The sequence below is a fragment of the Erinaceus europaeus genome, chromosome X (assembly GCF_950295315.1).
Source record: "Erinaceus europaeus chromosome X, mEriEur2.1, whole genome shotgun sequence".
NCBI classification, from domain to species: domain Eukaryota; kingdom Metazoa; phylum Chordata; class Mammalia; order Eulipotyphla; family Erinaceidae; genus Erinaceus; species Erinaceus europaeus.
Window position 1 is genome coordinate 121,929,023 of NC_080185.1, and position 19,695 is coordinate 121,948,717.

The 19,695-nt window shown below is 41.7% G+C and overlaps 1 protein-coding gene across 3 annotated transcripts in view; it reads right to left on the reverse strand.

The window, feature by feature from the left end:
- Positions 1–4,745: 4,745 nt before the first annotated feature.
- Positions 4,746–19,695, reverse strand: part of MOSPD2 (motile sperm domain containing 2) — a 57,966-nt gene continuing 43,016 nt past the window's right edge. For 2 of the 3 annotated variants that reach the window (XM_007517489.3, XM_060183019.1), the window contains exons 9-15: positions 18,587–18,763; positions 17,627–17,736; positions 15,326–15,422; positions 14,558–14,654; positions 14,076–14,205; positions 7,830–7,932; positions 5,700–7,257 (exon numbers count right to left, since the gene is read on the reverse strand). In XM_007517489.3, coding sequence (XP_007517551.1) covers positions 7,120–7,257; positions 7,830–7,932; positions 14,076–14,205; positions 14,558–14,654; positions 15,326–15,422; positions 17,627–17,736; positions 18,587–18,763 — 852 coding nt within the window. In that variant the 3' untranslated portion in view covers positions 5,700–7,119. Of the gene's footprint in view, positions 5,656–5,699; positions 7,258–7,829; positions 7,933–14,075; positions 14,206–14,557; positions 14,655–15,325; positions 15,423–17,626; positions 17,737–18,586; positions 18,764–19,695 lie in introns of those variants that run through there. The other variant, XM_016185737.2, reaches the window with a different exon arrangement.

Sequence of the window (19,695 nt, forward strand, 5' to 3'; positions counted from 1 at the left end):
CGACATACTATCGTATATTCTTTTGAAATCATCGTTTTTTTCCCCCTTGTCTGATTCTTCTCATTTGGTCTCATCTTAGTGGGACATGTATTTGGGCAGCTTCCTTGAGAAGGGACAGAAGGTATGCTTGGGGAGGGGCTGTTTGAATCTGTTATCTTGTGAGAGAGGGCTTGGTGCAGAAACAGTCCCAGTAAGCACAGCTCTGTGTGTGTATTGAGGGGGGATGGGGATAGGAGTTTTGAAGTTTCTTGTATTGGGTGAGAAAGATGATTCTGTACCTCTTTCATTTCTTCAAGACTGGGCAAAATAGTCACATCAGCACAAGGCAAATTAGAGAGAGAGAAAGTGAAGAGAAATTTATTAACAGCATGTGGACCTCCTGCACATGTGGGAATAATCCCAGGAATTCTGGAAAGCTCAGGCATGCAGTCCTGGGCACAGCCCAATAAGCTTTTGGAACAGAGGATTTCTGGAAGGGGGGAGCTAGGAAGGCACAGTGGTGCACCTTCCCGGGCCACAGCTCCACTCCCATGAGGAAGGTCTGATGAGGTCTGTCTGGCTTCTCCACAGAAGCCTCTATTTCAGGGCATTTCCACACCTTGCCTTTATAGGGGATCGTCACCTAAAATCAACCCTTTTGCCAAAAAAAAAAAAAAATGACTCTGAGGGTGACAGATTATGCTCTCTTCCATTTATAGTCAGAAACAAGAATAAATACGTGCATAAGAACGAAAAAATGCAGGGAGTCGGGCGGTAGCGCAGTGGGTTAAGTGCACATGGCACAAAGCACAAGGACGGGCTCAAGGATCCCGGTTCGAGCCCCCGGCTCCCCACCTGCAGGGGAGTCGCTTCACAGGCGGTGAAGTAGGTCTGCAGGTGTCTTATCTTTCTCTTCCCCTCTGTCTTCCCTTCCTCTCTCCATTTCTCTCTGTCCTATCCAACAACAACGACATCAATAATAATAACTACAACAATAGAACAACAAGGGCAACAAAAAGGGAATAAATAAATAAATGAATGCAGTATGAATCTGTAGGGCAGTAGTCTGCAGGGCAGTTTGGGATGACTTCCACAGAGCAGGTATCAGTACGATTTTCCACCACTCACGCCTCACGCTCATCCAGATTCTGGGCTAAGAGAACCCACAGCTCTGGCATTTGACCCGACTTCACAGCAGAATGTAAATGCCAGGAAGCCTGACGTCAGTCTCCCCAAGAAAGGACCTTTTCCCACTCTTAAGTTTTAGCCTTTCTGTGTTACTGCCTTCCCGTAACATATTTCTGTTCCAGACATGTCCAGTCAGTAAACTGAAGTGCTTGGCTTTTTCTGCAAGTAGAGAAAGTCACCAAAGGCTTTCACTAGGGATTCATTTACCTGAGCACACAATTACTGGAAGTCCCCTTTGCCCTAGCGCGTAACACATCTTGAGAATAATTCTCATGCGGTGTTTATGATTGAATGAATGTTTGAAACAGTGGCGACATACTTCCCCTTATCAGTTTACTTATAAACGTGTATGCTTGTGGGAACCAAAGTTATGAGGCTAGAAAAAAGCAACTGGACTAGAGACATGGCCACTGTCCCCCGGGTCTGTCCTGGTGGCCCCTTCCAGAAGCTCCTTGTCTGTGTCGAGTGCACAGTAGGGCTGTTTATAATGCTCTCCCCATGTCTGGCAGGCTTCTGCCCACACCCCAGAGTTGCGCACTGAGTTTCATTGGCGTGTGTGCACTGTCCCCCAGTGTCGGTGGTTATGTGTGTGTGTGTGTGTGTGTGTGTGTGTGTGTGTGTGAGAGAGAGAGAGAGAGGCACCCTGCCGTAGAAGGGTGTCCTGTGTGTGGATCCTGCCTTGACTGCGCTGTCGGGACAGGTTCGGGCTACCCATGACCCTACACTGGAGTTAGTGGGTGAAATAATATGAAGCGTGGACACAGACGACTGCCGGATGTTAAGAGTTCTCTGACATCGCTTTTCTTTTTTAGAAGCTTGGTGCTATTTTTCTGACCAGAAATGTGTCATAGGAATGAATAAGCTCTTGGTTTTGTCACAGCCTACTGCCATTTTGACTTGTCAATTTGACATCTGTTTGTGAGAATTTTTTTATTATTATTTTTTGTACACAGCATCTGTGAATTCAGAGCACTTGGTTAGACTAAAGTTGGGTTCAGCTTCCTAACCCTGTTTCCTGGTCCACGAAAGATGTGAACATCTGGGTCCCACCCAATATACCTTACCTCTCATCTTTTAGGGGTGGGAGAGCGGGACTCTTGAATACTCTGGGATGGCTTCCATAATTAGATCAGCTTATACTACAAGAAGGGGTTTGGCAGATACAATTAAGGTACCTTACCAGTTGCCTTTGAGTGCTTCAAAAGTAAGATTGTCCTGGCTGGGCCTGACAAAATTAGGTGACCGGTAACTGGACCTGAGCCCTTCCAGAAAGAACAGGCTGAAAAGTGGCCAGCTGCCTGTGGAGGGGGACCTGGGAGTAGCCTCACGGAGCTGAGAGTAGGCCCTGGCTAACAGCCAGTAAGACATCGGGGACCTCAGTTCTACAGCACAAGAGGACTTCATGCAGTTCCAGCTGGATGAATTAAGACTCCCAATGGTGTTTTATCCAGTAGTGCCTTCTGGGAGGATGCAGTCAGGGGACACTTCTGCTTCAACCTTGAGAGACCCCGAGCACTGTTCCCAGCCACACTGTGCCCGTTGGTCATGTAACATGGCACAAGTAAATGTACATGCTCAGATTTTAAATACATAACATGCTGCAGTTATTAGCCTTTGGCTAAGGAGTGGCATTGAACCCCGTGGTCTGTGGTGACAGGAGAACATGTCAGCAGGTTGAGGCTGTACATCAGAAGCCTCCATCAAGGTCAACTGTCTGAACCCAGACCATTCAGAGCTCTCCAAGGCAGGTCTGCCTGGAGCTTAAGGAATAGTGAGAAACTGGTTTCTCCAGCTAAGAGTCTTGAGTGGCTTTCATGTTTTGTCAATTCCATTCCTGCCGAAATACTTTATTTTCTCTTTTCTTTTATTCTCATGCTGTTTAACAGAAGTAAAGCTCCCAGACCTGCACATTGAACCTTTTAACCTATTACTCAGACAGTTCAGGGTGATTGTACCAGGAAAATGCAAGACTTTGGAGAAGAGTTCAACCTTTGGCCCTGAAGCCAACTAGGCATGTGATATGGAGCTAGAGAATTGCTTCTTGAACCTTAGGTTACCTTATCTGTAAAACACAAGACAATGTCTTCCCAGATAGCTCAGGACAAAGAGGCATGGGAAAACATGATTTCAAGTAGTTTTAAGGTCCACTGAAATTCTCCTTTTAGAAAAACTTGAAAAGGGTGGAAGTAGATAGCATAATGGTTATGCAGACTCTCATGCCTGAGGCTCTAAAACCCCAGGTTCAATCCCCTGCACCTCCATAAACCAGAGCTGAGCAGTGCTCTGGCTAAAAAAAGAAAAAAAAACATTGAAAATGTACAAATATTTTGCCTTATGCATCAGGGCAATGTTACTCTTATATCCTTAGCAGTTAAATCAATTCTTAAAACATTTCAGCATGTACAAGAGATTAGTCTTAGTTTGCATGGCAGGGAAAAGAATCTTTGGGCATTACAGGAGGTAATTTTTCCATGTAAGGATAGAATTTAGAGGAAGATCTGGGATACTCTTATACTTTTATTCAATTACTACAAATTGAAGGGGAAACTCTGGTGAGTGGAACATTGCAAGATCAACTGTGTATAATCGAGTGTTTGTGGTGGGCTGAAAGAAACAGACTAGAAGGCATTCTTTCACACCGGCTTTCCGATGCGCCCTTCAACCTTGACTTTAGAATCTGATGTGATGCCGCAGTTGGAACACAAAGCAGGGAAAGTTTGGGGACTGATGTTTGGCTTTGAATGAGGACCATCAACCCATGTGTGAATGGTTGTAGGAAGCTGGGATAGCAGACTGGGGAAGCAAGGCCAGCGCTCTGAGGATGCTCGAACTGTTCCTCTGGCTCATGGGAAGATGGAGTGGAAGAAGTCATTTTAACATTTCCCAGTGACACAGGTAGCAAGTGGCATAGAAGGAACTTCAGCCTGGCACTAACCATCATACCTGCCTTCAGTTGAAGCAAGTATGTGGAGTTCAGTTCTGTCTTCTTGGGCCTGGGAGAGGATGGAGCCCCTCTCTGTTGTGACATCAGAAATGCTGAGCTGCTGGGAGACATTGAGGGGCCGGGTGGCGGCGTACTGGGTTATTAAGCGCATGTGGTATGAAGTGCAAGGATCCTGGTTTGAACACCTGGCTCCCCACCTGCAGGGGGGAGGCTTCACAGATGGTGAAGCAGGTCTGCTCCCCCTAATTTCTCTCTATCCTATCCAGTAAAATGAAAAAGAAAATAATGGGTTTGTACTATTGGTTTCATTGTTAAAGCGTGGTAGCACCCAACGACCATTCCCAGGGCCTGTTGGGACAGCATCCCTCCTGCTCCTCCCCAAGTGTGTGTTCTAGCTGCTAGAGACCACTTCCGGTCAGGTGGGAACTGTCTGCCAGCTCCTGGCAGGCAGGAAGGTGTGTAGGTGAGTGGGACGGCAGGGCCAATACAGAGCCTCAGGTAGATGGAAACCTGGAGGCACCCTAAAGACAGGCGCGCTGCAAACACAAAGCAGGCCCCAAAGAAATGACTCATGATCTCTGAAAGGTCAGAGTGAGCCTGAACATTGATTCTAAGATACCTTATCAATTAGAGACCAGAGTTTTTTTTTTTTTCTGATGATATTTATTTCATAAATGTAATTATTTTTCTAAAACATATTAAAATAGAAAACATGTTCTTTTAATCAATTTATACAAAGAAAATACCAAAATAGTAATAAAAATACTGAAAATATATGAAGAGCACCAGAACATTAGAGAAATTACACTGGCAACAATTCTAGGAATATTTTTTTTTTGCAGTCGTACAATAAAGTGCTATTAAATTCAGTCAAAATTAGTGGCAAGATATAAAAAGTTAGGGTATTATGAAATTTAAGGCCGGCTTTACCAGCAATTGCATTTTTAGGCTACTTGCAGATCAAGCTAATGAGATTCCATTAATGTTTTCATGGAAAATCTGTCAATTTTCTAAGTGAAAACAACCTTAATGTTGGTCCTTGGTAATTTGGTCATGAACAGGTAATGATTATCAAAAATTAAATTATAGAGTACTGAAAATAACAATCATACAAATGTCATTAAACCCAAATCAAATGAAAGCAGAATCAAATCAAATGTATATGATTAATCAAGACAAACAGAATAGTTTAGATGCTTTTGATTTATAGTGAATGTTCAGTAATTCTACTTAGGCACATTTAATAGACAGACATTTAGCAAGGTATGTTATTAAAATTCAACTGGCCAGACATCAAGGAAAGAACACTTTAGTGAGTTAACACCTTTTCCTATGAAACATTAAAGGGACACTGTTAGGACAATATAGACCAAAGGTCTCCTCATTTATCTGCTGAGGAACAAATACATATGGATACTCTAGGATTTGGTTACAGTAATGCCAAGAATCTGACACATAAGGGGAGCCACTGTGCACATATAGGGAGTTATTTTGGATAGTACTTAGGGTGAACTGCGGTCACTTGCACGTCTGGAGTTGGCAAACTGAAACAGAAAAACCCAAATTAAGACAAAGTATCAGACCAGTGTCCTTTTAAGGTTTTATTTCCTAGGCCAGTTTCGAAGGGACGCTAGTACATCATTCTTCATAACTCAATTTTGGGACCATCAACTTGTCAAGACAAAAAGTTACCAAGACTATATCCCTTTTCAGAGTAATGAAAAAAAAATTATATCCAAACATAGCTTAATCGAAACTCAAAATTTATTTTACATTCAGACTAGTTTTTCTTTCATATCAAGCAGTCTTACAGGTGAACCAACATGGACTTAAACCAGTTATATTCATGAGAAAAATACTAATTTCAACAGCTTCTGCTTCCTTGTTTTAACAGAAATTTGGAAGCATCCTTGACAGAGGCAGAGATTATCAAGCAAGATAATTAGCTCTGGTCCGAAGGTTTTACAGCCATCCACCACATGTTCTATTTTTCACACTTTGACACTCGAGTTTCGATTTTTTTTTTTTTTTTCCTCTTTTCCCACCCCGCAGCCATAACTCCAGTCTTCTTCTCAGGGCTGATGTCAAATTAACAAGGATTTGAAAAAGTAAGCTATATTACTCTGCATCTAAACAAGTCACATTTCCAAGCACCTGACCCAACTCCTTGCATCCAGTAAAGGCAAAGAGGGTGTGCTGGAGTGGGTAGGCCTACATAACCAATGAAGTTCAAGGGTCAGTGTCCAGCCACAGAGCAAGAGGAAAGTGCATACACAAGACTGGACAGCTCTGCCTGCCTCTGCACGTCACGAACAGAATTAAAGGGAAATCCGACCAGTGCTCTGTTCAACTTTTGCCTAAATAAGAGTGTTCATGAAAAAAAAGGTCGAGCCGAGAGTGATAGAATGTATAGGCGAGAAGAAACAAAAGGTGACAGGTGGTTTGGCATTGAATAGTTTTACATTCCCAAAGAATCTTAACTATCACCTGGAAGTAACTCTCAAGATCACATAAATTACTCTGTACCCCCTACCCCCATATATATATAGTCTATATTTACATAGTATAGAAAAACCACCAGGTTGGCTCAGCTATAGTGACTGTCAGAAAAAAAAAAAAAGACAGTAGGTAACTTTCTGGCTGCAACAAAGCATGTTAACCTCTATTTTTAAGTTTGGCTAATGTATATACATTATAAAACTTAAGAGTTAAAGGTTTTCAAGTCAAAATGAAAAAAAATAAATTATACTAAACAATTAATTTATACAACAAATATACCGTTACTTACATTATTAACTAGCTACAGTCTGCTATAATCAAATCTCTCCAGCATTTCTTTATTCTAATAGTTTATTTTCCCAGGCATGTATCTGTCCCCCTCTGAGCGTCATACATTTCCTTTCCAGAAGCACAGATGTGCGGCACTGTTAGTAGCAAGGTGAAGTTTGGGGTGTGTTACTTTTTCCAGCTAGTGGAGCCGTCTTTCCTATGTACGCAGCGCCATTTCTTTAACTGTACAACACATAGAAGGAAGAGGCGACAAAAGCAAGCAAGAGCACGGTTAGGGAAAGCAGCAGCTTCTGGAACCAGATACAGCGCTGAACTTGGTCTTCAAGCTTCCTATTGCTTTCTAGTAAATGACTGAGCTAAAGAGAAGGAAAAAAAAAAAAAGGTTGAAAGATTTGCATCAGTAAAACAGTAATTACTTATATGAATGACACATAGGGATATTAGAAATTCAAACATTTCTAGGACAGGGCTCAACAGCTGAAAGGTTGAAGGTTGGAATGAGGAGAGGACTGGTTTGGTGAACAGCCACGTTTCTGTTTACTCTTGTTTCAGAAAGGTCTGATTTTCTAGTTGAGGAAGGAGCAAAGCGACCACTTGTGGGAGGTAAGGAAGCCAGCTGCTCAGAGCTTCTCCATACTAGAAAAGTACTAGGAATAGTACTTTCCTGAGTTTTTTTTTTTTTTTTCTTCGTATGGTTCCTAGTCTAAAATGACCAGAATTCTTCCAGATTTACAAATCAGATGGAAACTTAAATCTCCAAAAGGAACTCATCACTTACCATTTCTGATTTGGCATCTCTTCACAAGGAAAAGAGAGTATGTGTGTTGTGTCTTTGCTCAAAAGGTCCCCTCGTTTGAATGGGAGAGCAAGGATTTACTATGTTGAGGAGCACTGACAAGTCTCAGTTTTAGGAAGAAAGAGCACTTACTTGTAGAGCTAGATCTTCACTGGCTTTATCTGACATAGTAAGAGCACTGTCTTTTAACATGAGAGTGTTTGGTTTACTGCTTTCAACAATATGGCATTTTAACCTGTGAAAATAAAGGAAGCACATTTCTTAATTTTTTAATCAATTGTTGTATCCAAGTACAGTATAAGATAAAAAGTTAAATACAGGAAACAACAGATTCACTCCTCTCCCCGGGTACACCTAACGCATGTATCTTAGTGTCAAGGGTAGACAATGCCATCCACATTATGCCTTTAGAGCATAACATTTTGATCAGTTTATTTTTATTGCCACCAGTTATCACCATGGTGACTGAGAGCTTGAACCCCCAGATAGATACTTGTACATGGTAGCGTGTGTTCATCTTTAACAGAAGACACAGAAAAATTTCTGAAAAGTAAATAGCACTTAGCCTTTTATGAAGGACATTGTGTGAGTGTATCCTACTGTACACGGAAGAGAAGGGTCACTATCAGTCTAGAAACCCTTACTAATGGGGAAGGCAGTGGCTTCAACAACCTTACCCTTGTGTTCAGTGCTTGGCCTGACAATGTCTTCTAATGGGTGGGTGGCTGGCTGCCCAGACCCTTGCCCCAACATCATCTTTGTCTTTAACTGAAGATGGTATTAAGGTGGCAACTTGGCCAGGGATCCAGGTCCAAGCCCTCAGTCTTGCCTGCAGGCATCTACCTTTCCTGTCTCTCTCCATCTGTCCAAAATATATTTTTTTAAAATAAGTGGCGACTTGGGCCATTGTGGGGAGTAACTCAGTTTGTCTGGTTCTCATATATCCAGGAAGCAGACACATCCTTAGGATTCTGGACCCCCCTCCCCCCCATTTAATCCAGGCAAGAACCAGAAGAGTAGAGGGAAATGATTTCTCCTCTTATGCAGCTTGGAGACCTGTGATGATCCCACCCTTGCTTTGGAGCTGACCCATAGGGTAAGGGTCCCTGAAGACTGGCAGGTCTCCATAAAGGGGAGGATTCCAGTCAGTCAGTTCTCCTTCTGTAGTGCCTGGCTGAAAGGAAGGTACAATTTCACTTTGTCTTGTCTCTTCCCAGATTTATATTCAGAGGACAAAAGATTTGTGTCACGTAGTCACTGGTCCAGAGAGACTTAGCAGGTAACTGAGGTAACTGTTCGGACTAGAACCACGGGCCGGCCACAAGTTTTCCTTTTGACTTTGTGATGGATGAGGTGTGTGTGTGTGGCAGCCTGCTGACTAGGCCAGGGACATTATGTGGGAAGCCGCATTCTCTGTCGTCCTGTGTCAGAAAGGGGCCTGGCCCAGTAGGCACCTGTTATCTCAAGCTTCGGGGTCTCATTAGTGCTCAGAACGTCTACTCCAGAAGTGCCTGCCTGGCCTCCCTCCCAGCTTCCTTAGTACATCAGGGACCAGTGGCATCTCAGATTCTTCTGGGAAACTGGAGACAGTTTATTTACCATACTGTTACTGCCTGTGATGATGGTCCCTTCATCGCCTTCCAGGGCTAACTATGGGAGTGACCTTTCTGGATCTTGGCCAGACTGTCGCATCTTTTCGTCCCTCTTTTGAATTGCCATAAAAAGAATTAGCGGTGGTTTGAGTTGCTGTTGAGATTGATAGAAGACTGTTTTTCAGCGGTCAGATGAAGGATGATTTGAATTAGCCTTTTAAATTAGAAAATATTTTCTATAGAAATAGGTATGACAGCATCCTTTTGGTCAAAGGATAAAGTGCACCCCATAGAGCCTGGGGGGGGGGACAGCTACACCCAGGTTGCCTTGCTTAAACTTGTGCACTTAAACATTTCCGGTGACCACACAGGGAGAACCAACACTGCATTCTCAATCTAAACAATTCACTTTGAGAGACAGATGGCAGCACTGCTCAGTTCAGGCTTATAGTGGTGCAGGGGACAAACCTGGGACTTCGGAGGCTCAGGCCTGTCTTTTTGCATAACCACTCTGCTATCTCCCCCACCCTACTTTGAAAAGGCATAGACTCTCAAGGCCTCATCACTGAAATCTCCCCGATTTTCTGACAAATGGAATGGAAAAGAAAAGGCATTTGGATAGGCAGGTCAGTCCCTCCATAGCACCCTGGCTGCAACCCAGTTTAAAAGCAGTGGTTTTTGTCTTGCAAATTTCCACAAAGTCAGAAACAGCACTAGAAGGAACTGGAAGGCCACCTAGCCTCACCATTTTCCAACGGTCCTCTATTTACTTCACAACTTAGAAAATAGGCTAAATATACCCAAAAATTAACGAAATATTCACATACTCTATGTCTTTCTATCCCATTTTCTTTAGACCCCCAATAGCTCTTTGAAGAAATTACTATCCTCAAAAAGATAAAAAAAAGGAGCAACTGGGCAAATAAATACAGGGCATAATAGTTACACAAAAGATGTCCATGCCTGACGTCCTAGGTTCAATCCCCGGTACCACCAAAACCCAGAGAGATGAGCAATGCTTTGGTAGGAAAAAATGAAAAGGCTGGAAAAATAGCTCGCTTGGCCTGTGCACTGCTTTGCCATATGTGTGCCCCAGGCCCTCAAGTATTGAAAGAAGCTTCGGTGTTGTAGTTTCTTTCCCTGTCTGCCTGAAAGTCAACCTGCAGTGGTGACTGTCTCTGTATATATGTAAAAGTTTTAGTTATCTGAGCAGGTAAAACTTAATTCCAACTGCCAGAAACACAATCTAGAGTCAACTGTTCCCCCTCCCCCACAACTGTTCTATTTATAAACCAGTGATTTTCATTTTACTATATCTGATTGGTGGATTTCAGAATTATAGGTACAAGGTCTCTGTTTCCTTAAATTTTTATTTATTTACTATTGGATAGAGACCGACACCTGCAGGTGGGGACCAGGGGCTTGAACCCGGCTCCTTGTGTGTGTGCCACTGCCTGGCCCCTCTGTGTATGTCTTTGTACCTCCCAATTGGTACTGCCGAACATTTGAAAATACAGGAACTAATTCAGAGGAAGTAGCTTGGACAAATCTTTGGCCAACACAGCCTAGTTGACTAAATTTTTTGTTGATTACTGGGATCAAGTGTCTTTGATAAAGGAAAGTGAACTTAAGAGTTTTTAGAATTACCTATTTTTGGCTTCATATTACGGAAGCATTTGAGTCTGGTGACAAACATATCTTATGCCACAATAAAAAAAAAAAAAGCTGGAGATAAAGCTCACTTGGGAAGGAGCCTGTCTGGTACCCAAAGCACTGGGGGAGCCCCCCCCCACTTTTGTATGATTCTATCACTAGCAGTGAACTTTTTCTTTAAAAGATGAAGAGACACCACAGTGGTGGATCAAAATTTGGATCCTAGTACAGGGCTAGAAAGTGTGTACTGTACACCTGCAGGGGGAAAGCTTTGCGAGTAGTAAAGCAGTGCCTCTATCTCCATTTGATAAATAACGATAATAAAAAGATTGGCCTGTCAGGTCCCAGCTATGACAAAAAATGTACTAAGAGGAAGCATATGATTTTAAAAATAAGTGCATGTTAGGGAGTCAGGCAGTAGTGGGCTAAGCGGAAGGATCCCGGTTCGAGCCCCTGGCTCCCCACGTGTAGGTGTCTCTTTCTCTCCCCCTCTGTCCTATCCAACAATAAAACAAGGGCAACAAAAGGGAATAAATAAATATTTTTAAAAAATGAGTGCATGTTAGAATTACAACTCTACACATGAAGAAGTTTGTTTCTGGTAATTAAAAGTTTATGTATATGGGGAACAACTTTCTTAGATAAAATTGGAGAGTCTTAGCTGTGTAGTTAAGTGGGCTAAAATTGACCTAATTGATATTGGGGAGGGGGAATCTGGCAATCTCAAGTAATTTGCCTAGGAAGTAAAGGTCTTTAATTACCTACTTAAAAAAAAAGTCTATGTGTGCTCATCACTAATGTAAACCCCCATATTTGAATGAATAATTACTATTTCACAATGTTCTATGATGCTTCTTAGTCAAGTGCACAGAACATTTTGATATTTTTGACTCCAAACTCTGTAACTGTCCAGTGGTTTTCCTTGGATATGGTAAATTACATAGGGAGCAAGCCCTTTTCACACTGATGCTTTTGCAAATGTTTCATTTTCAAGGGAAATCTGTGATTCTAGAGTACTTGCTAAGAACATAAAACGAATGAGTGGTGAACTTCTGATATGTGACATAAATGAGAAGGAAGACACATGGCACGGAAACAAAGGGGGCAACAGTGTGCAGATGCTTATCATGGGGAAGGGAAGAAACTACACACAGTTGATAGCAACTATTGTGTAAAATCCTTTCCCCCAATGAAAACAGATTTTCCAGAGCTAAAGAAAAATCTGGATTGTAATAGAAATAATAATAATAAAAATGGGGTCGGGTGGTGGTGCACCTGGTTGAGCGCACATGTTACAGTGCGCAAGAACCGAGGTTGGAGCCCCTAGTCCCCACCTGCAGGGGTCTCTCCCCCTACCCTCTCGATTTCTGTTTCTATTAAATAAATACTGTTAATTCTTTGTTTCTCCAGTTCCTTTCTCTTGGTGAACATTCTTAGCATGATAATGTAGTAAGAAACTTTTTTTGAGGTCACAGATGCAAACTCTGACTGGAATACCATATTTCAAAATGATAAACATAACATCAGGTATAACCAAATGGGAGAAACTGACCCTAGTCTCTGCCTTTACAGGTGAGTAATAAGGAAAGGCATTTGCCGGTAGGCTTGAGGTCCTCAAGGAAAGTTGGCCCAAATGCAGAGGCACTGCAGGTAAAATCTGAGGGTGGGTCCTAGCCTTTTAACAGTCCAATATTACTGCTTATATGAAGAGATGCAGGAAGCTGATAGTGTGTGGAACTGACCAGCTCGGCCCTCTATGTAGATGATTAGGCCCCGTTCTAAAGCAACCAAATCACTTTTACTGTCATTCTTTGGCAGAAATTAGAAATGCTGTTTCAGGGAACTATAATCTGCTTGGTGGATATCACATTCTAGCTCTGATCACTGCCTCCGGGGCTTTGCTCTTAAGCTTATCCTCTGCAGGTGGGGACCAGGAGCTTGAACCCAGGTCCCTTGTGCATGCTTCGCTTACTGAGCCACCACACCACCCATACCTAAGCTAGCTGATTTTGCCTCTGAAGTCCCAGGTTCAATCCCTTGCACTGCCATAAGCCAAAGCTGATCAGTGCTTTGTTTAAAACAAAACAAAATAAAATAAAAACCACAAGAAAAGTTCTGAAAATATAGTAGAAGCTAGTTACCCTGTAAGGAACATTAACTGGCTCCCTCATGTTCCAATATTTTAAATTTTTTAATGAGAGAGACCAGTACACTACTTAGTTCCGGTGATGCTGGGGTTCTGCAAAAATTTACATACCTATCTCCCTCTTTTAAAGTCTTCCTGATTGCCTCTCTAAGGTAGCTACTGCTCAAGTAACTACGCAACAGCGTTTTGGTCGCTGTATTGGAGGTGGAGAGAAAGATAGACACCTGTTTCACTGCCCGACCCCCTATTTAGAATCTGTGAAGAATTCAAATCCAACCACCTCTGCTTCTTACTTGCAGCTCCCTCACGGCTGGATCTTTAAGCCCTCCCTTTTTTGCTAGGATGCTGGTCAACAAGCTCTACCTGCACCTCCATTCTTTCAACTTCCAGATCTCACTGTCATGTCCCAACCCCTGGGCTGTGAAGTGGGGAAAATAACTATGTCCCAGGATGGTTTTGATACATAAATAGATAAGCATTCAAAACCGTGCAAACCCTGTTAACTCAGTATTGGTATCATGTGGGTCTGCCCTCAGTCCTCTAAAAAGCTCTGTCCCTACCCTACCCTTCTGACCTTCCTCTAGACTAACACTATGTGCTGCGCGGCACCCCTGGTCTCTTACCTTTCACATGTTGTGGGCATTTGGTAGGTACTGCAACAACCAAGAATGCCTGCAGATACCGGGGGTCGAACCTGGGTCCTTGCACCACTGCCTGATACTTCCCAGAGACACATATGCACATGTCTATACACTAATAGGACCTCTTTTTAATGCTCTACCTTTCTCTGTGACTAGGTATTTTCTTCCACACCAGAAGAGACTTGCTGAACTGCCAGCAGACAGGTGCCTGTCTAGCTCTGACATAGCCAGAGTCTCGTCTACCAGTGAAACCCTCACTTATGGCACAGAAGGTGGGCTGCATAGCCTCGGCAGGCACACTTTCATTGCCACCAAACCTGACAGCCCAAGAGGAAAAAATGCATACCTGTGTTCCATCACTTTGTTTCTGGGAACTTCTTTCCAGAATTGAGTCAGCTCTGCTGTGCCCGTGGCAGAAGAATGTTCCATTTCTGCAGCCATTACCAGAAAACGGTCTTGGGCAGAGACGGTCAAACCTGTGCTCCAAAAGGACAATTATCTCATAAAGAGGAACCTTTTTTATTTAAAAGAGTTGGGGGACAGATACTGTAGGACTGGGGGCTTGAGCATAGGTGTATGTAAGTGTCCCAAAAAAGAACAGATATGTGGTCTACGAATTGGAAATTCAATTTCCACTAGTATCTGTTTAAACACTTTTACTCATCAGAAACAAGTAAAAATATTTAATGCTGGGGAGGGGTTATGTGCCCAACTCTTTTTACAGGTGAGGAAAACGTGCTGACGCCTATGTCTAGATTATATTCCCACTCTGTGCCCAGTTGTAGCTTACTACCCTCCACCCCGCTGTGGCCATCAGGAGACACTCACCACCGTGGGGAGACACAATTATATCAACTGATGCGCCAGGGTCACAGCTGCTGTTGCTGGGCTTGACTCTGTATTTTTCTGGTGCAGTTGTTCTCACCTGTTTGTAGACACAGTAAAAAGCCTTTATGCTTTGGGGGGGGGAAGGGTGGATGGTTTAAAAAAAAATTAACAGTTAATGAAGTTTATAGAAGTCCAATAGTTATTCTCTGAAAAATTTTCATGTGCCCTTGTAAATCAATATTTGCTCAGTAAAGTGGAATTAGTGTTAAAACCTACCTGTTAAATTTTCTTTATTCTAACAGAATTTAATAAAGCTAAGAAATGTGTGCAGATAAAAGACCTTCAGAAGTCCTAGTGGCTAAATGTAAATTAGATGATTTAAGGAAGTACTAAGACTTAATGACAATGAATGCCCAGTTTCAGGTTAGCATAAATTTCACTCCAAATATATCACACCTGGAGTGAGGTATATTTCCTTCCTTGGGTTGTTTTTTTTTTGTTTGTTTTTACACTTCTAAGCAACACTAACCCTTGGGATTAATTTAATTCACATTTGAATCTGAGACACAGATCCTAGGGAATATGTTGGATAAGCTATGCTATACAGTTAGAACTAGAAGGCAGTATATATAACACGCCAGTTTTTTAAATTATTAAAGACACCGAGCTTATTTCAATGGTAATATGCCATGTTCACAATGCTCAATATCAATTAAAATGCCTAAAATGACTTCCCATATCACTGTCAAACAGATTTCTGATATTTACCTTAAATGCCACTATATTTTTAGTTACGTTCGTCAATACTATTAGTGTTTTCTTCTCTCCAGATTCTGTACTTCCAAAATACAGTTCTTCCGCTGGGCTACATGGTGACAAAACAAATCATATTACTCAGAAAAAAATGACAAAGTAACCATCTGGATACTATTTTATGTTCATTTGTATAGACTTAAAAATAAAAAAACTCTCCCCAAATTATTAAACCATTACCTATTTTCCATCTTTCTGAATCTATGAATGCTAGTCAAACACAAAACAAAGGAATAGAAGAATTAGCAATTTTCTCAAGTCCTATCGTCAGTGTATTTATTTAGGCTCTTTGCAAAGCTATACAGATAATGAAAGTATTGCTATTTCAACTTTCCCTAATTACAAACAGATTGAAATGATGCTTATTATTATGTTTGTCAAAACAGAAAAGAGTGGAAGTTAAAAAGTTCTCTAGGGATATAACTTTTTTCTGGTCATCAGGGCTGCACTGTTCTGGGTTGAATTTTCCAGACAGAGACGGGGCGAAAAAGCAAATGCAGGTGGGTGAGAACCGCTAGAAAAACTTACTATGTGAGGCGCAAAATGTTAATTTTAGCATTACTAGCCACTACAACTCGCAGGTGAATTATCTTGTTGACTCCCAATTTTTTGTCAGTGGTTGGGGTCAACTTTTTCAGATTGAACCCTATCATAGCACTGAAGTTTCGCCCAGTGCAGCAGTGAGGTAGTGCGCTGGGTGAACTGCTAGACAAACTTTAATGTTTTGTGCCTCACATAATTTATTATTTAATAGTTTTATCATTACTGGCTACTATAATAACCATACCCAAAACTAAACATGAAAAGAATAAAGCCAAGTTTGTGCGGTTCAATTATATTAGCTAAGACTCAGATATCTCCAGACAATGTGAAGGAGTGATTTTTAGATAAAAAATGAATTCTTCTGGTAGCCCAACTTGGAAATACATCTAATGAATCTATTTAAAGATGTAAGTAACGTCTGTGTATCAGAGGGATGTATTCAGGAAGAGAACACATTTCTAAGGATGCGTTTTCTCTGGAGGGTTTTGCCCAGTTATGGAAGAAACAATAAATATAATCAATTGTTGGCTTCCTTTGAATCCAATCTGAGAATCACCACAGAAAAGACTGGAACGATATATGTCTCAGAACCACTCTCTGTGAGGACCCTCAGATACTCTGGGGAGATAGATGTTGGTTGGGTGTCTTGTCAGTGAATAGATATCCCAGGGGCAAAAGTCACCCTGCTTTGCATGGCCTGCCCCTCTAGCCGGACTGAAGCCTATGGTTCTGACAAACTTTGATGAAAAAGACAATGTGTAACTTCTAAAACAGGAGAGGGAAAAACAGGAAACAAATGGACAAATACTCTAATGTGGAAAATGGCAGAAACAACATGGGAAATAAGATGTACACAGCAGACACATAAACACACAGCTGCACATAAATCGGAACTTATCAGTCATCAGAATATATGCAGGGGATGGTTATAGTGGTTATGTAGAAAGAAATTTGTGCCTGAGGCACTAAAGTTTCTGGAGTTCAGCAATGCTCTGGTAAAACAAAGAAACAAAAAAAACAAACAAAAACTACTATAAATGTTGATGTACCAATATGAATATACTAAACAAAAAAAAGTTATTGAGAAAAGTCGTTACATAATGATAAGCAGTCCCAGGGCCAGGAGATAGGTCACCTAACCATGTATAATAAAAACCTCAGTTCGAGCCCTAGCACTACAAGGGAGCAGTGTCTTTTTCTCTCCCACATAAAAAATGAAAATAAGTTGGACTGAGAAGCCATTCAACAGCACCATGTATACACAAGGCCTCAAGGCAATTCCCTAGTGCCACATTTATTTTAAAAAAAACAAAACGGACATTAGTGAAAATCCTATTTCTCTGACTCACCCTTAGCTTTGGAAAACCAAATCAGTAACTGCCTACACTTCAGTGCCATCTCTGGCATCCCTGAACTTGTGCAAAGTCTCTCAGTACCAGTAAAGTGAGAAAAATTCAGGTGATTTAGATTTACTATTAATACATAACTGTCCACTTTTATTACCTGATATGGGCTGAGAGTCTTTTAAACAGAATGACACAAAGGCAGCTAAAAATATCCACTATGTCTGGAAGCAAAGCCAGTCTTCACATAACCCTGAAGTTTGTATTTCCATTATATTAAAACCAGTACAGAGATGTTCTTAATTTTCAGTGTTCACAAGATAATCAACGTATATTAGGAGAGCATAGCCAGTAAGATCCTTATTATTACCTGATATGTAATAAGGGCCCTTTAAACACACTGGATGGTTTCTTGAAAATTTTCATTTTGGAATCAACTTTTTCATTTTCTTCTTTGGGAGTAGTGTCAGTTAGGTTACTCTAACAATAAAAAAAAAAAAAGGATAAAAAGAAAGATGAATACATTTTTTGTTTGCCACAGATCGATGGGCTGCTCATTAGGTTAAAAAGAAAATGTTAGGGGCCAACTGGTGGTGCACCTGGTGAAGTGCTCACAATATAGTGCACAAGTTCCCGGGTTCGGGCCTTTGTTCCCCCCCTATAGGAGGAAAGCTTCACGAGAGGCGACAAAGGGCTGCAGGTGTGTCTGTTAAAAAACCCTCTCTATCTCCCCTCCCCTCTCAATTTCTGACTCTGTCCAATAATGAATAAAACATTTAAAAAAAGTAAATGTTACATTGGTTTAATAAAATTACAATATTTAACAGGTTTTATTATGTCGAAGTCGTATACCTAGCAGACTTCAATATGGCCATTAATAATTATTTGAGAGCCAACTATAAATAGGTCATTGGAAAAAAGTATAAATTGGTTCCTCCTTAAATGTCATTAAGTCTGTTCTAAATTACATTTGCCAAGTTCCTAATGGTTCATAAAAACATGACAAGGGTTGATTAAATCAAAGATGAAGGGGGCAAGAATAGATAAAGGTAATGTTCCAATTCATTACTTTTATTCCATGTAAAATATTTTTGATAAAACAATTCCTTTCAGGTACATCCTATCCATTTTTATACAAAAGCATGGAATTGGCCTTTTATATTTTATAGGGCACTAATGCTCAGCTAGTCTCCGCCTTCCTCTTACTACATGTAATAGGCAGAAAGGCAGCAAGTGGAGAGAATTATCCACATCACATAGCCAGTTGGTGGTGGAGTTGGGGATAGTCCACATCTTTGGACTCAGTTTCATTTTTTATTAAACAGATCACCTTTTTGGGAAGACATGCTTGTTCTTCACTGGAAACTATTTCCAAGGTTTCTTTGCCATCGCTTTCTAGATCTTCTTTACTTGAAGCCTCATCCTCACTGGTGATCGGTCCATTTTCACACAGCGGTGTCTGGAAGTCATCATCTACTAGTGGTGGGTAGCTATACTTGAAAGGATCCTAAAGGAAAACAAAAGTTGGGGGAGGCGGGCGGTAGCGCAGCGGGTTAAGGGCACGTGGCGCAAAGCACAAGGACCGGCATAAGGATCCCGGTTCGAGCCCCCGGCTCCCCACCTGCAGGGGAGTCGCTTCACAGGTGGTGAAGTAGGTCAGCAGGTGTCTGTCTTTCTCTCCCCAACTAAGGAGGACTGGGTGGTGGTGAACCTGGTTGAGCACACATGTTACATGGCACAAGGACCCTGGGGTTCAAGCCCCTGGTCCCCACCTGCAGGGGAGAAAGCTTTGCGAGTGGTGAAGGAGGGCTGCAGCTGTCTGTCTCTAACTCCCTCTTCCCTCTTGATTTCTGGCCATCTGTCAAATAAATAAAAATATAATACAATAAAAAAAAACAACTAAGGTTCATACATAGGAAGATTAGAGAAACAAGTAAAATCTCAGGAGAGTGGACGTCTCTAAGCATGGAAGAAAACTTTAGGAAATGTGTATACATTTATAAAAATCAGGCACTATAGGGAGTTGGGCAGTAGCGCAGCGGGTTAAGAGCAGGTGGCACAAAGCGCAAGGACCAGCATAAGGATCCCAGTTCGAGCCCCCGGCTCCCCACCTGCAGGGGAGTTGCTTCACAAGCGGTGAAGCAGGTCTGCAGGTGTCTGTCTTTCTCTCCCCCTCTCTCCATTTCTCTCTGTCCTATCTAACAACGACATCAATAACTACAACAATGTTAAACAACAAGGGCAACAAAAGGGAAAATAAATTTAAAAAAAATAGATAAAAAAAGAATCAGGCACTATAAAAAAATCTTCTGAAATGGTAAGACTCAGACTGACGGTGGGGTAAGCTGTGGCTACTCTAGGTGTGAAACCATACCCCTGAAATCTGAGATGATCTCCTGTAAACCAATGTTATGTCACTAGTAATAATAATAATGCCTC